Source organism: Panthera onca, chromosome F2 (assembly GCF_046562875.1).
Source record: "Panthera onca isolate mPanOnc1 chromosome F2, mPanOnc1 haplotype 2, whole genome shotgun sequence".
Classification (NCBI taxonomy): domain Eukaryota; kingdom Metazoa; phylum Chordata; class Mammalia; order Carnivora; family Felidae; genus Panthera; species Panthera onca.
The window spans coordinates 81,667,895-81,683,293 of NC_138356.1; the positions used below are offsets into that span (position 1 = coordinate 81,667,895).

General features: G+C 63.0%; 1 protein-coding gene across 12 annotated transcripts in view; it reads right to left on the reverse strand.

Annotated features, from left to right (window-relative positions):
- The window catches only part of TSNARE1 (t-SNARE domain containing 1), a 151,603-nt gene that overhangs the window by 103,171 nt on the left and 33,033 nt on the right, over nt 1-15,399 (reverse strand). For 9 of the 12 annotated variants that reach the window (XM_060611428.3, XM_060611426.3, XM_060611420.3 and 6 more), the window contains 3 exons: nt 11,830-11,955; nt 5,171-5,320; nt 3,657-4,151 (listed from right to left, as the gene is read on the reverse strand). In XM_060611428.3, the coding sequence (XP_060467411.2) occupies nt 3,657-4,151; nt 5,171-5,320; nt 11,830-11,955 (771 nt within the window). Of the gene's footprint in view, nt 1-3,656; nt 4,152-5,170; nt 5,321-10,113; nt 10,230-11,829; nt 11,956-15,399 lie in introns of those variants that run through there. The other 3 variants (XM_060611423.3, XM_060611424.3, XM_060611430.2) reach the window with 3 other exon arrangements.

Below are 15,399 nucleotides of genomic sequence, written 5' to 3' on the forward strand. Positions count from 1 at the left end.
GGAAAGTTTATCAATCAACCCCCACAAGAGTGACACTATGTCAATGCAAAGATTTTATACAAATGTTCCCAGTACCTCCACCCGGCCAAAAGCTGGCAACCACAAAACCATCCATCAGGGCAGACAGCAGGACAGGCTCCCGGGACACAGACACACGGACGGCCCTCCAGCACCCCCGCCCTCTGCAGAGACAATGGGACGCTCCTTCCTGAGCACGCAAATCCGGGGAACCGCCTGAGCATCTCCACACAGGTGCCCAGGGCAGGACGGGGACTCGAGGCTTCCAACGCACACTTGGCAACGCCCTCTGTCCCCTCCACGTCTGCTCCAGACACCTGCCCTTCACGCCGCCGGGTCCAGAGGCAGCGGCCCACCCAGCAGTGCTGGAGCACCGGAGCCCCCTGGAGCCAAACATCGCCCCCACCCGCCCCGTCACGTGGGCCGGCCGGACAGCTGGGCTCTGCCCCGCTGCCGAGCGCTGGCTGAAGGACTGCGTGCCCACTCGGGCCGGGCAGGAGGAGGCCGAGTGGCAGTACGGTGCCCCAGACGCGGGACGAGCAAGGAAGTCAGGGGGCCTCTCGGGTCCAGAGCAGACAGGCCTGGGAGAAAGCCAGTGGCCCAGTGCGCGGGCACTGCTGCCCAGGTGGGCTGCCGGGGGTCCGCCAGCACCGCGCCCGCACAGACCCAGGGCCCCGAGGAGGCTGGTGATGACAGCAGCAGCCCGTTCCCCGGACGACACTGGCCGTCCCACAGACAGGACGCAGGGATGTGCGAGCCCCACGCTGAGCAACCCCCAGTGAGGGCAAGTCCAAGCACACCCAACGGGCACCAGCGGCAAAGGGCAGGACAAGGCCCCCTGGCCGGCCCCTCGGCTCCCCCCCCACACACACACACAGCCCAGCCTCCACAGGGGACCACGCACCTCTGGCCTCCGGGCCCAGCCAAGCAGCTGCCGATTCCGTGGAACCCAGCGGGGTCACCAGTGCCCGCCTGCCTCCCACCCCACGGGGCCACCGTGCACTGGGGCAGACAGTGAGCAGAGCTGGGGGACCAGTCCCCTGAGGGCATCCCCCTTCTGAGCCTCACATGTTCATCACAGCTGCACAACACGGGGAGTGCACAACACGGGGAGCCCCACCGGGTGCACCCCACACCCCAGAACACGGCTGGAGCAGAAGCACAGGGAGACCCCCTGGCCAGCCCCACCTCTGCCAACCGGAGCGGAAACTCAGAACCGAGGCGCTCTAAGAGCAGACCGGAGTCACCACGTTCGGGCGTCACAGGACGCTCCACTTCTGGGTCTACTCACCCTGCGGACACAGGCTGGATCTCTGCCCCTGCACCAAGCGGAGGGAGGAAGCGGGGCGGCGGTGGGGGTGGGGTGTGGATCCCGACCCACGTGTGCATGAGGCACAGGAAGGAAAGAGGGACAGCACGGGATCCTCTGAGCATCAGAGGCGTCCTCCTTCCTAAGAGCAGGGAGCCCCCACTGGACAGGGCGAGAGGAGGTGTGGGGCTGGGGGCGCCTGGCCTGGCTCTCGGCCCGGGGCCCGTGCTGAGGGCACCGAGGAGGACCCAGGGAGGGGCTGCGTTCCAGGGAGAGGCAGGGACAGCACCAAATCTCAGGGGGATGACCCTGAATACACAGGTACTCTGTACTTTCCTGTTTCTCCCGGAGAGATCGTCTCCTTGTTCTGCAGCAACAGCCCCCCCGCAAAGTGCTCTGGGGAAGAAAGGCCATGTGACCAGATCCAAGTCTGGGCGGGCAGCAGGACGTCCCCGGTGCGGAGCGAGGCCCGCCACCTGCACCCGGGCCACACCATGGAGCCTCCCACACATGCTCAGCCGCCCCCCGAAACCCAGGTGTGCGGCAGGCCACGGTGCCAGGGAGGTGAGAAGGTGTGTGGACAACCATCGCAAAGCCGGGAAAGCCCGGTGCTGGGAGCCAAGGGCCCGAGGGGCCCGTAGGGAGCCCCGCCAGGGGGGGCCACGCTCCTGCCTCAGGGCCCGCAACGGGGACAGGGACCTGGGGGGAGGGGGAGGGGGAGAGTGCTGGAGGGGGAGGAGCCGGAGGGCGGGGCTGTGAGGAAGGTGTGCGGTTGGGTCCCCCACCGGTGAGAGCACCTCCACCCTGAGCCGAATGCACCGGCCCCCCTCCCCCCACGGGGGGAAGGGGAGACCCAGGAGGCAGAGGGGAGCCCGAGGGACCGCACAGGGCTCAGTCTGGGGCCGGGGCCAGGGCCAGGGCCAGAGCAGGGCCGCAAGCGGGCTCAGGGTCAGCAGGGCCAGGGAGGAGGGGGCCTCGAGCTCGGGGTGCGGGGCAGCAGTCCGGTCTTGGAGGAGGGAGGCGAGCGTTGGGCTCCGTCCGGGAAGAACACGGGAACCAAGGAACGGAGGCACAGGTTCTGGGCACCTCGAGCTCTCCCGCTGCCCACGGCAGGCCACGGAGGTGTCCACGCCTGACATTACAGAGCAGGAGGCCCTCAGCCTCGGGATCCCACTGCTTCGTGGCCCCCGGCCAGCACCAGGTGCCACTGAGGACACCGCAGGCAGCGGCACCCAGACCACCGCCTTGCCCGCCACCGGCGGAGACGACGTCCCCAAATGCGGGGCTGGCGGGGGAGAAGCGAGGCAACGCCTGTCCTGTCTGCTGCACAAGCACGTGTCTGCTTCCGTTTTGTTTCTGACGTTCTTTGTGTATTTTCTGGCCCCGTCTCAAAGCCAAACACCAGGTACGGACTCAGAAACGGTCCTCAGGACCTAACACCGGCACTCCCGATGACCAAGGAGTCACGCACAGATGACCTGCACGCCCCCCACACCTCCCTTGTACCTGCCGTCCCCTCCCCCTCCCCACTGGCCTTCCTCCGCCTCTGGCCCCAAGGCTGCTGCCGCTGCAAAGCCCCACTGCTGTGCGTGACCCTGCACCTGTCTGGGACCCACCCACTGGGCTCTCTGACGCCCCGCTGGACCTCCACGGGTCCCCCGACCCCCTGTGCCCGACAGGAACCTTCGAGAAGCGACCCCCACAGGGCAGCACGCCCCAGAGAACTCAAGGTGCCCACGCCCCCCCCACCCCCGCCGCATCCCGATGCCGCGGGGCCGGCTCTGGACGTCAGGCCAAACCCCAGCTCTACCACCCAGGCCTTAAAACCAGAGAGTCGGCGGGAGCGCTTTACTTCACGCGCAGGCTAAGAGCCCTGGACGGGACAGGAGAGCAAGAGAGGGACACGCCGAGGCACAGAGGGTGACGTGGGGTGAGCGCTCGAAACCCGCGTGTTTCGGGTGTGTGCGCATACACGGGACAGCAACAGGAAACGCGTTTCCTCCTGGGGGCCGGGGTCCAGAGGCAGGAGGCGGAGTCCTCGGGGGAAGACCGTGTCTCGACACGACCGTGTCGTGTGCCCGGCTCCCCGCTCTGCAGCCGCGAGGGTCAGGGCTGAGGTGGATTCACCTGCCGCGCCCGGACATTCAGAAGGCTGTCCCCGCGCGGGCAGGCGAGTGCGCGAGTCCGGGGGCGGGAGTCACCGGAGGTGGTGCAGGTGGGGAAGAGGAGAGGGGAGGAGAGCGTGGCGGGAGGACCGAGGCCTGGCCACGAGCAGGCCACCGCGGGCCTGCGCCTCCCGCCGGCCGGACGGCCGGGGCAAGGCACTCACCTCTGAGCGGCTCCAGGCCGAGGCCCTCCGAGGTGGGGGCCTGGCAGGAGAAGGTCTCGGCCACCACCTGCTCCACAGGCGTGAGGGCCGAGGCCTGGAGCCGGCCGGGGCCGTGGGCCACGTGGCGGAGGTCGCCCAGCTTGCGCCGCACGACAGCGCGCAGGTCCCTCCACTTGTGCTTGAGGTCCACGACGTCCCGGCGGCAGTAGCCCAGGGCGTTCACGGCCTGCAGGATGCGACTCCACACGCGGTACCTGCGGGTGGGCTCGGCCTTCAGCAGCCCCGTGCCGAACAGCAGCTGGTGGTGCTTGCTGACCTTGGACACCAGGACCTCTGTCTCCTGCGGGCAGAAGTTGGGTTTCCTCTTCTTGGCCCGTGTGGCGCCGGGCCCCGCCAGCCGGCCGTGGGCCCCGCCGGCAGAGTCCTTCCTCGGGCTCGTGGCAGGCGGTGAGCCGGGCTCTGGTGTCCCACTGCCTTCGGGGGCGACCCCTGGCCCTGGAACGGCACCAAAAGGCGGGTGTGTAAGGCCCTGGGCCGGCGGGGTGGCCCCCAGGGCGCCTCCTCTCCGGCTTCGGCTTCAGGACACTGCCGGCCCCTCCCTGTGGGTGTCCACAGGTCCGACTGGGCTCCGCAGGCAAGGCGCTTCACTTCCGGGCTGCGGGGCATGTCTCCAGAAAGGGCCACCTCTGGCAGCCGTCATCGGGAGCCAAGGAACCAGACAGGCAGGAGCATTCCTAGGTCATCCCTCTCCAGGGGACAGCCTGGCCACGGACGCGCCTGGCGGCCCTGGCTGAGAGGCCCCGCCCCGCCCCTCCGAGCCCCGGCAGCCTGCGGTCCTCAACACACGGGGGTCCGGGGCTGGCCGTGCAAGCAGCAGGTCCTGGGGCCTCTGCCCAGCTGGGAGCTTTGTCCCCAGCCAGCACATGCCTGCCGGGGGTGCAGGGGCCATCTGTAAGGGCAGAGGAGGCAGCTCCCCCATCAGACCACAGGTTTCCCAGACGTGAGGAGAAAGCCCCCGAGGGGAGAGGGATGTCTGAGCCCCACGGAGCACGCAGAGAGCAGCCCCCCCGCCCCACCTGTCTCCCTCCAGGTCCCCGTCAATCAGAAGGCGACCTCTACAGAGGCCCACAGCCCCTGCCCTCACTATAGCGCACTCCAGGGACCCCGACTCTCCCTCACCAGCGCCCCCTGCGGGGAGAATCCCAGCTCCAGAGTGAAGGGGCCGAGAGAACCAGTCCCATAGGTCTGAGCCTCATCCCTGGAGCCCACGGGGCCCCAACCAGCACAAGTCCTCATGCCGCACCCCTCTGTCACCAGTCCAGCCCGGCTACACCATCTGCCGTCCCTGGAGAAGGGAAAGGCTAGCGGGGGTGAGGTACAGACCAACCAGAATCCCGGCCAGCCTCGGGCGGCCTCGCCCAGCTCCCGCCTGCTGACCCTCCCTCCTCGGCGCTGGGCGTCTCTGGGCGGCCTTCCCCGGAACCCTCCCGGACCCAGCACCCGAGCGGAAGTACCTCGCTTCCTGGCCCTCGGGCCTCTGGGCGTGCCCGCCGACCCCAGATCACCTTCCCCGTCCTTGCCCACACAGGGGTCCTGCGGGCTGCTCTCTGGCGACGGGCAGGGGAAATGGCGTATTCCATACTCGGTCCAACATTTAGCGCACTCTACAGACAGCAAGGGACAGTCACAGTTACACCCAGCCCGTCCACAGAGCAGCTCGGGTGCTGCTGGCAGAGCAAGGCCCCCACACAGGACAGCAGGTGCCCTGAGCCCTCCAAGCATCCACGCCAAGAAGCTCCATTCAGTCCCACCTCCTCCAAGGAGCCCTCCCAGACTGCCAAACCCTCTGCCGGAGGCCAGCTCCGAGTTCAATACTTTAAATGCTCCAGATCTTTCTTTGAACCACAATTACTCCAAAAGGTGACCCCAAACAAGGACGAAATTGCCTAGAGCAGGGCCTTCAGGCACGGCCCACAGACCAGGCCAGGCCTTCAGCGGGTGTTACCTGTCACCTGTCTGCAACAAATGATGTACGTAAACGGGGAGCAAGGCCTTAGGGATGTTTATGGCAGTTCAAAATCACCACAGCAACCAGGCACGGGAGCATTCTGTTGTAAGAACGTTGTTCCGTGGCTTCTGGGCAGTGAAGATAAATGTAAAACCCGCCCTCCTGCCTCTCGGCTGCACAGCTGAGGGGCAGTGGCTCCGGGCACCTGGGCGGCCTCCTCCTGCTCCCTGGCCCCCAACAGGCTCCCATCATGGGGTTGGTCCCCCAGGGGAGACACTTGGTAATTTTCACGTATTCAAAAACACTTCCTGGACACATTTTCCCGTAACGTGTCAACCAAAGACACGCCTTATAAAAACACCTTTACGTCTCTGAGAGATGTGCCCTTCAATCCATGGCACCTTGAGTCGATGAGGGGGTGCGTGCAGCCTGGGGCCACACAAACCAGAGCCCGGGGCTGTCTGTGTGACCCTGTTCTCTCTGGAGCTCTCTCTGCAAAGGCAGTTTTCAGGGAGCGAGCTCTAGAAGGTGTCGGCTGACCTGACCACACTGACAGCTGCTCTGAAACCCAGGGACACGGCCTGTCCCAGGCCATTCCCAGCTCAGAGCTCCTGAAGGGGCAACTCCTTCCCGGAAAAGGCCTGAGACTTGCATCTCCACAGAGGAGATAGCAAAGGACACCGCTCTGCGGGGGGTGGGGGGGGGAGGGACACGGCGGCCCAGTGTGACAGGAACAGAAGGGCTGCACCAAGCAATCCCCCTAGGACCCCACCCGGGGTGGGAGAGGTCTCCAGGTAGCAAGAACCCAAAGCACACAGGCAGCCCCCGGGGCCCCCGGCCAGACTCGGGGAGGAGGGCACCCCTCGGGAGGAGCCTCCACCCTTCCGGGAAGGTGGCCCCCGTGCCTGTGCCATCAGGGGAAGGACGCGGGACGGCAGGACGGCAGCCGGCTTACTCGAGGGTGGAGGTTCCCCGGCCACGGAGAACTGCAACAAGCAGGTCTCCGAGTCAGACCGAGAGAACTCTCCTCCGTGTGTGGGGAGGCAGGCGCGGCCCCGGATGGTCACGGCACGTGAGAGAGAGGCGGGGGCCGAGGGCCGACACGGAGGCATCTGCGGGTCTGAGCACGAGCCTCCAGGCCAGGGCCCGTCTCCCGCAGCCCCTCTTCCTGAAGGGCTTCGTGGGGAGCCTGCGGGGCGGGTCCTCTCCCCAGACACCTGCCAGGCGCCCCTGCAGGCGCGCGTTCCCCGGGTAACAGCGTCCAGGTACCTGGCAACTGGGGTCACCCTCTGCTTCGGGCCCCCCAGAGCTCCCCCCGTGGGGGCAGGGAGACTGGAGGCCCAGCTGGCGCCCACATCGCCACCCGATGACCTCGCCAGGCTGGCATCTGGCCACGGCAAGCCCGGACCCTGCCCACCTCCTCCTGCTCAGTCCACACGGTCCCCAGACGCCTGTGGAGGGGCCCGCGTGGCCTGCCCTCCGGAATCACATGACCCTTGAACTTTGAGGGGGTCCGGAGACAACTATTGTTTCTGACTATTAGAACACACACGGTTGCGAGAAGTTCGAATGCAGACAGTTACAAGAAAACGATACAGATCATCTGTGATGACGGCATCTGGAGACGAACACTGTTACCGCGGGGGCAGGGGTCGCGCACAAGTAGAACACTCCGGGCACGGCTCCGCGTCCTCCAGTCAGCACACCCGTCACCACGTCTGGACGTGTGCAGAGGCCGCCCAGCCACCTTCAACTGACGCTAACACCGCCATCGCAGCCCGACCCAGGCTGCGCCTCGCCCCGCCGGCTCGCTCAGCGAATCCTCTGTCGGCCACCGCCGCACCCGGCACCCCTGCCCACAGGTCGGTGACTTCCCAGCCGTCCAGGAGGCGGTGGCACCGGGCCAGGAGAGGGCAGGTTGCGGGGTCCGGGAACCGCCCGTGCCCTCCCCTCCGGAGCGAGCCGGCACGCGGTCACCTCCAAGTCTGTCTCTCTGGGCACGGTGAGGCCCGGGCCTCCCGTCCGCAGTGAGCTCGCGAGTTGGCCCGCTTGCGTGAGGACTGTCGGGTTTCCCTTCGATTTGTGTGAGTTCGTCACGTGTTAGCAGTCGGCCAGTCAACTTCCTGCTGTGACTCCTCCACGAAGAGGTCACCCTAAGCTCTGCATGACTCCCTCCAGGGTCGCATGCACCCCAGGGCTCGGTGCACAGCGGGTCCCGGGTGACGGCAGCCGCTCCCGCACACGGGGGTCTCCGCCGGGCCCCACCGCCCAGGCCCCTGCCCGGACCCTTTTCAGGGCGCCCCGCAGAGGACACAGTATAAGCAGCCGGGTCCCGACAACTGTCAACAAATCAGGACAATATAGATCCTCTTCTGGCAAAAATGCAATTAAGTAGAATCATTTTTTAAAGATAGCCAGAAGAAAACCACATATATTTGGAAACGATGAACCACAGTTTGAAATAAATCCCGAGTCAAAGAAGAAATCATAACGGAAATGAGAAAATACACCCGAAGTCTAACTTAAGAATACTATATACTTTTAAATGTCTGACGCTCAACGAAAGCAGTGATTATTTGGACATTTATAATCTAAAGTGGTTTTATTACAAAAGAATAAAAACTGAACACGAATGAGGTAAACATCCTCCTCAGGAGTCAGAAAAATCAAACAGCTCCAGCTTCAAGAAAAAAGGGAGAAAACAATAAAAATGTGAGCAGAGATCAATCACGTACAGACGCATGCACCGGAAGGTGTCAGGAAAGTCAGGAGTCAGATCGTCAGAGAGACTTACAAAACTGCCAAGCCTCAGTCAACACGATCGTAAAAGAAGAAAATAAGGAAGGTACAAATAAACTCTATCAGGAATAAAAAAAAGAGTGCGATCCAGACACCGTGGCTGTTAGTAACACAGCAGCCACCGCAAGAGTGGGCGCTCCCAGCCTCTGGGATTTGCCGCGGTCCGTGGGAGGTCACGCACGTCCAGGCGGTGGGGCAGGGGCAGCGTAGGGCAGGCGGCCCCCGGCCAGGCCCTCAGCGACGCCACAGGGCTGCCTCGTCAGCAACCAGCGGCTACTGTCTACATTTCACTTCCATAAATTCGAACGTTTACATGAAGCAGACGGAGGTCTCACTTTGATTTAACCAAAATGACCCAAGAGGAAATAGAGAGCCTGGGTAGTTTTTACAACTGGAGACATGAAGTGCTAATCTAAAAAGCATTCCCCAAAGGGAACACTACGCCCGGATGCTTTTACAGCAAAATCCAGAAACACTTAAGGAACACGGAGTCCTGTCCCTCCAGAGACTCACACAGGAGACAAACACCCTGTCGCTCAGCATCACAGAGGCTCTGAGCGGCTCAGGAAGGCAGAAGAAGGGCGAACGCACTGGGGAAGAAGAGAAAAAAAGTCACTATTTACGAATGACACCATCCAGACAGAATGAGTACGGTCAATAGGAGTTTGGCAAAACGGCAGGATATAAAGTTGGGGGGCAAAAATCAATTACGTTCTGCAGGAAAAACGGGGTTTCTTCAAGAAATAAACTTCGAGGAAAAAAGGGCCAAAATGATGGAGAAGCTCGAGCTTCCGAGAGACGTAGGAGGCCTGACAGCACACGGGTCTTCCCAGGGTCCCGCTTCCCAGCGCGAGGCCACCGAGCTGTGATTGACAGCGGGGCACATCCGGCCAGGCCCTCTGGGGGCGCTCAGAGGCACGTGGACACGTCAACAGAGGGTGCGTGCTATGTCTGGGACTCTCCACAGAATGACGCAGGGGCAGGCCAAGGGCACAAGGAGCTGGACGGGCCACGAGTAGACACCTGACGAGGTGGAGCGGGCAGCCCCAGGGCTCGCTACGTTATGGTGTCTACTCCTTGTTTTTCTTTTTTTGAGAGAGAGGGGGCATGAGTACACACACGAGCAGGGAGGCGGGTGGCAGACGGAGGGAGAGGGAGAGGGAGAGGGAGAGGGAGAGGGAGAGGGAGAGGGAGAGGGAATCCCAAGCAGGTGCTGTGCTGTCAGCACGGAGCCCGACACGGGGCTTGATCCCATGACCCTGAGATCATGACCTGATCCGGAATCAAGAGTCAGACGCTTAACCAAGTGAGTCACCCGGGCGCTGCAATGTCCACTTTTCTGTTTGAAACCGTCCACATCTTGAAAGTTTAAAAAGTAAATAAAACGTCAAGACTGCTTTTTTAAAAAACCAGTTACTATGTATGTGAACCAGCAACAAAGATTTAAAACACGTAATATTCAGAACGGTGCCGCTTACGACAGCATCGACAAACACGTTTTCTTCATGAGAGCAAAGCTAACGAAAGGTAGGTAAGATTTTTACGGTAAAAGTTGTAAGACTTTACTGAACGATACGGAAGAAGATCTGAGGAAGAGAAAGGCGCGTTCACGGACCGGAAGCCCACGGCGATGACGGGGCCAGGACTCACCTGTACCAGGTGAGTGCAGCAGGTGCACGGCAGCTCCCGCCAATGCTCCAGGCCCGAGGGGCGGGAGTCTGAAGTTCATGTTCAAGAACGAAGGGCCAGAAACACCCAAGCCATGTCTGAGAAAAACAAGTAGGGCAACTTACGTAAAAAATACCAAAACCCGTAACTCTGAAAACTAAGGCGGGATTTGGGGCAGGAAGAGAAAAACTGACCAAGAGGGCCCACGCGGAAGCTGTCCCAGAACTCTGGCTCTGCGGGCCTGCAGGATGGGACGGCATCTTCGGAGACTAGCCCCAGGACTAGAGAAACAGCGTCACGGCCCCACCCCCGCACACACCTCTCGCCGTAAACAGAAGTCCAGGTGAGTGAAAGACTGACCCCGGAAAACCAAATCTCGTCGTAGGAAAGGAAACAAGCCGGTACCAGCTCGTGCCAGGATTTGTCACACTGAACCAAAGTGCAAAGGTGACAGAAACCACAGGCACGCTCAGGCGCTCCAACAGCCCGCACCCACCCAGCAGGCACCACAGAGGGAAGCAGGCCCCCACCGGGCAAAGATGCGGAGGGCCAGCTGACGACGGGTCCGTCCAGGATGCAGAAGGGACCCTTACAAATCAGCAGGAACACGGCAAACTTGAGAGGAGAATTAACGGGAAGAGTTCTCAGCTGGAGAAGAAATGGACCCGTCCCATCGGTCACCAGAGAAATGGAAAGCGAAGACAGAAGAGACCGTTCCCCACCCACAGACCGCGAACGGTCACCGCCCGCCACCGGCTGCCACGCGGCATGACGGGGATGGGGCGCCAAGGGCACCGGGGTGGCGCCAGCACAGCTGACCAGGACGGGGCACCAGGGGCACCGGAGCGGGACCAGCACGCGCCTCGGGTGCGCGGCAGCCCAGACAGAGCCAACGGGTCCCCTGCACCTGCCGGGCGACGGCGCCCCAAACAGACGCCCACGCTAGCCCTCGCACGTGGACCCATGCAGGTGCCACGCAGCCACAGAGCAGGAAGACGCAAGGGGACAGCGACATTCGACATCAGGGATATTCAGGAGCAAAGCCAGCAAACGCAGAATAATAAATCGTACGGAACAAAGTTCCGAGACGTGTGAAGGCAGCAGGGGGCCCTGTGGGGACGGACGGACACACACACACACACAGACACACACACAGACACACACAGGTAGGCAAAACTCGGAAGAAGACAAAGAAGCCAGAACCACGCTGTTCAGAGTGAGGCGGTGCTGGGACAGGGCAAGGGGGACTTGGGAGTCCTAGAAGGGGGTCCCCGCTCTGCCCTGCACCAGCTGCATGGAGCCCCGAGCCCGCCTGGCCTCAGTTTCCTCCCCTGTGTGTTGCGAAAATTACACCCCTGCACCACACTGTCATTAGGAAGACCAGTCTAGGCCATCCATCCACTCAGCTGTTGGCCAGGTACCCCAGGCACCCCCAGACCAGCTCGGGGCACCTGCTGAGTGCCAGCCTGAGGCCAGAATGGCCTCAGACACCAGGTCCGTCCCCACGGCGGGCCGCCTCTCCCAGTGAAGCCTCTCCTGGTGCTGACCCAGTCCAGCACCAACCACCCCGCCCCAGCCCCTGGCCACAGGCAGCACTGCTCCCACAGCCCACCTACCCCTGCCACCACCGCGACACAGCAGAGACCTGCCCACTGCCACCCCTGCCACCCTTCCAACGCCACGAGCCACTGTCATTACCTAGGGGCTGATAGCCTTGTCTGGAGGGTCCCCCGAAAGGGCTGTGGCTCCCCAGGCCACCACTGCCAGCGATGGATCCATAGGACATCTTTTTACGGAGAGCAGGGCCACTGCCTTCCCACAGAGCTGGAGGAGACAAAAAGCAGGAAGGGAGAGGAGTTAGTGCTCCAGACCCAGGGTCACTCGGGCCCCTGCCCGCCCAGCCCACCGACCTGGCTTCACGTCATCCCCACCCCTGCATCTCAGCCCAACTGAGCCCCTTCAGGTGCCCACCTGTCCCACTGTCCTCACGTGAGGACAGACACCGGGAATCACCTCTCCCCTGAGCAAGCCCACCCCTGCCGAGCTGAGAACCCATGGGGCTTGTGAACCCGCCAAGCCTCTGGCTCCAGCTCAGTTCTTCTGAGCCTCGCAAGTCGGCGGGAGGGCTGGGGACAGGCTGCCTGGGCCGGACCCACCTCAGCACGTGGTACTGATGCAGCTCGGACGGGACACTGACCCTCTGTGGGCTCAGCGACCCCATCTGTAAGATCAGGGGGACGCGAGGCCCTGCCTCCCAGGCGCACAGAGAGCAGGAAGTGACACCCACGGTCCCGGCACTCTCGGAACACGACCGCCTGTATCGCCACCTGAACACGACACCGGCCGTCCCGGCCGCGGGCACAGGGCCTCCTGCCCGCCCCACCTGCTTCTCCGGTGAACCACAGCTCCAGGGCGGCGGAAGGGACATCTCCAGACATGAACTGCCCCCCGGGACCCTCCAGGGTCATCAGCTTCCCGGGTGGCCGCACACGTGCCGTGTGCACAGAGACCCGTCCGGCGAGCGGCTGATCGGCCACGTCACGCTCCCAGCAGGCCGGGCTGGGCTCCCAGCACATAGCAGCCACTACTCCACTGCCCTAGACAAAAGCCCACGCGAGAGCGCGAGAGGGCAGGACTGTGACCTGCGAGCTCCCAGGGCCGGTGGGGGCCCACGGAGCGGGCTGCCCGAGCCGTCTGCCAGCCAGGGCCCCTCCATGGCCAGGAACTCCGGAGCACCCCAAAGAGCTCTGGTTTACGGGCGGGACGTCCACCGGTGCTTACTGGGTTACAAATTAAAACAAGGTTGTAAAACTATATTCAGTAACTCATCTTAGAATAACAGTAAATCCATCAGCTGTTAAATAAGCGACACAACTTTAGGACACACAACTGCATGTGCCCGGACAGAACAGCTCAGCAAGAAGACGGGCCGCCCGGCTCCCGGTAAATCCGCAGGCGGGCTCGACGGACGCGCTGGTTCTCACAGCTGCTTCCGGCTGCGACGTGACGGTGGTTGGAGCGGATGACGAAATCTGGCCCCAACAGGGCAGCTGTCGGGGGGGCCCCGGGGGCCCCGCACCTGCTCCAAGGAGCGCGGGCCTCACATCCCGGATGCCTGCCGAGGTCACCGCTGGACTTGGCTTCCCGGATGCCCCACGAGGGGAGACGGGCCGCGCAGGGAGAGCGGGAGGAGCCAGCAGCAAGAGAGGACGCAGGGGTGACCGCCGGCCTGGAGGGGAGGTCTCGGCGCGGCAAGCCGGGCACCCGCACGCTTGCCAGCGCCTGACGGGAGCACGTCGGACGTGGAAGACGGAGCCCAGGACACACGGGGACACAACCCGGAGCGAGCGGCACCGGGAAGAGCCGTGTAACGTGGCGGGGAAACGGCCGGGGCTGGCGCCCAGAGCAGCGGGCACACTCACGCTTCCCTGCGCGCCTCCACGGGCTTGCACGCCGTCCTCACGAGCAGCTGCGAGGACACCCCACCACTGCTCACGCCGCAGACGGGGACACTGAGGCACAGAGGGGTAAGCGCCCAAGGCCACACGGCCGGCAGAGAAGGGTTTCGGACCTCACGGGGCGACCCCAGTACCCACGACCTCCCCGGGTGGCCTCCTTGGGGGCAAATCCAGGTCACCCAGCCCCTCGCCACCATCCCTGGAGACAGGAGGCACTGCCCCCAAAGCCCCACAGGACGCTGTCCGGGGCGCCCGGGGCACACCAAGGTGCTGGGGACACCACGGTGCCCAAGTGCAGCGCTTGGTGCAAAGGTGGGAGACGTCTGCCGCAGGAAGCAGAACAGAGACAGAACGGGCCCGGAGGCCAGAATGGGCCTCCTGCCTCCGAGGGACGGGAATCGTGGGGACAGAGGAAACCAAGGGAAGGGGATGAGCAACGCAGAAACTCAAGGCGACGGCCCTCATGAGCCATGAGGACAGAACCTAAAACCACGGCGGCCCCGTGAGGGCACAGAAGACACTTTCTGACACGGTGCAGGCCCTTCCCTGCCCTTCTTGGGAGAGGACAAGAGTCCACACTCCCCCTAGGACGGAGAACCCAGGAAAACAGGCACGACCGCCTGCGGCACGAGCCAAGAGGCCCGGGGCCCAAGCTGTGCCAGGGCCAGGGGGGGCGACTGGCTGACAGAGTGGCAGAAGGTTCCAGACACACATCCTCGGGAGGGTGCAATCACGGCCGCGGCGTCTGGACCTAACCGAGCCCCAGGGAAACACGGTGAAGGGGAAACGAGGACGATCCCAGGTAATGACGAGGCTCAGCCCTCAGCGGCTGCAGTTAGGAACGGCCTCATCCACCTGCCAATAGGATGCAGCACAGAGCCGTGCTGGAGGAGGGCAAGTGTGTGTGCGAGTGTGTGTGCACGCGCAGGTACGAGTGTGTGGGTGTGCTCGAGCGTGTGTGCACAGGTGTATGTGCTCGAGCGTGTGCATGTGTGCGTGCACTCAAGCATATGCGCGTGTGTGTGCATGTGTGTGCTTGGGCGTGTCTGCACATGTGTGTGCGTGTGCTCGAGTGTGTGTGCACAAGTGTGTGCGTGCATGCATGTGCTGTATGCATGCATGTGCTCGAGCGTGTTGCACGGGTGTGTGTGCTCGTGTGCATGTGTGTGCACAGGTGTGTGAGTGCATGTGTGTGCTCAGTGTGCATGCGTGTGAGTTCAAGCACACGTGTGAAAGGACACTTCAGTCGTCATCTTGCAAGACAGTGGATAGTGTCTAACTGCTGGAAACGACGGAGAAGTAGTGAAGGAGCATGTTATTCAGAGAAAAGTTACCCAAAGATCTAGAAGATCAAAAGTAGCACACGCTGGGAAGAGGAAACTGGAACCCCTGTTTTTCTCAAATAACCACTGTAGGGCTCATTTTTTCTCCACACTCTGTATGTGTATAATCCTGAAACATTAAAGCTTCATTTTTAAGATTCCACTGAGATCATCACGCAGAAAGAGGAGTCTGGAAACAGAGCGGCGGGCTGCGGGGGAGTCTGCCTTGAGCAGACGACCCAGGCAGAGACCCACACTCTCTTCAGATGCCTGGAGGGTGGCCCCAGAGTCACCATGTTGTCCTGGGGGGCTACGAGGACCCCAGGCAGGCACAGGGCACTGGGCACCGTGTCCGGTGTGAACAGGGTGGGCCCCGGCACAGCCTTGGGGTCGTGAGCATCTGTCGGGAGTCGGCGGGAATGTCCCCTGGGACAGGAAGCTGTGGGGACCGGGGGCCGTGGCTAGAGCCCCGGACTGGGCGGGCTTGG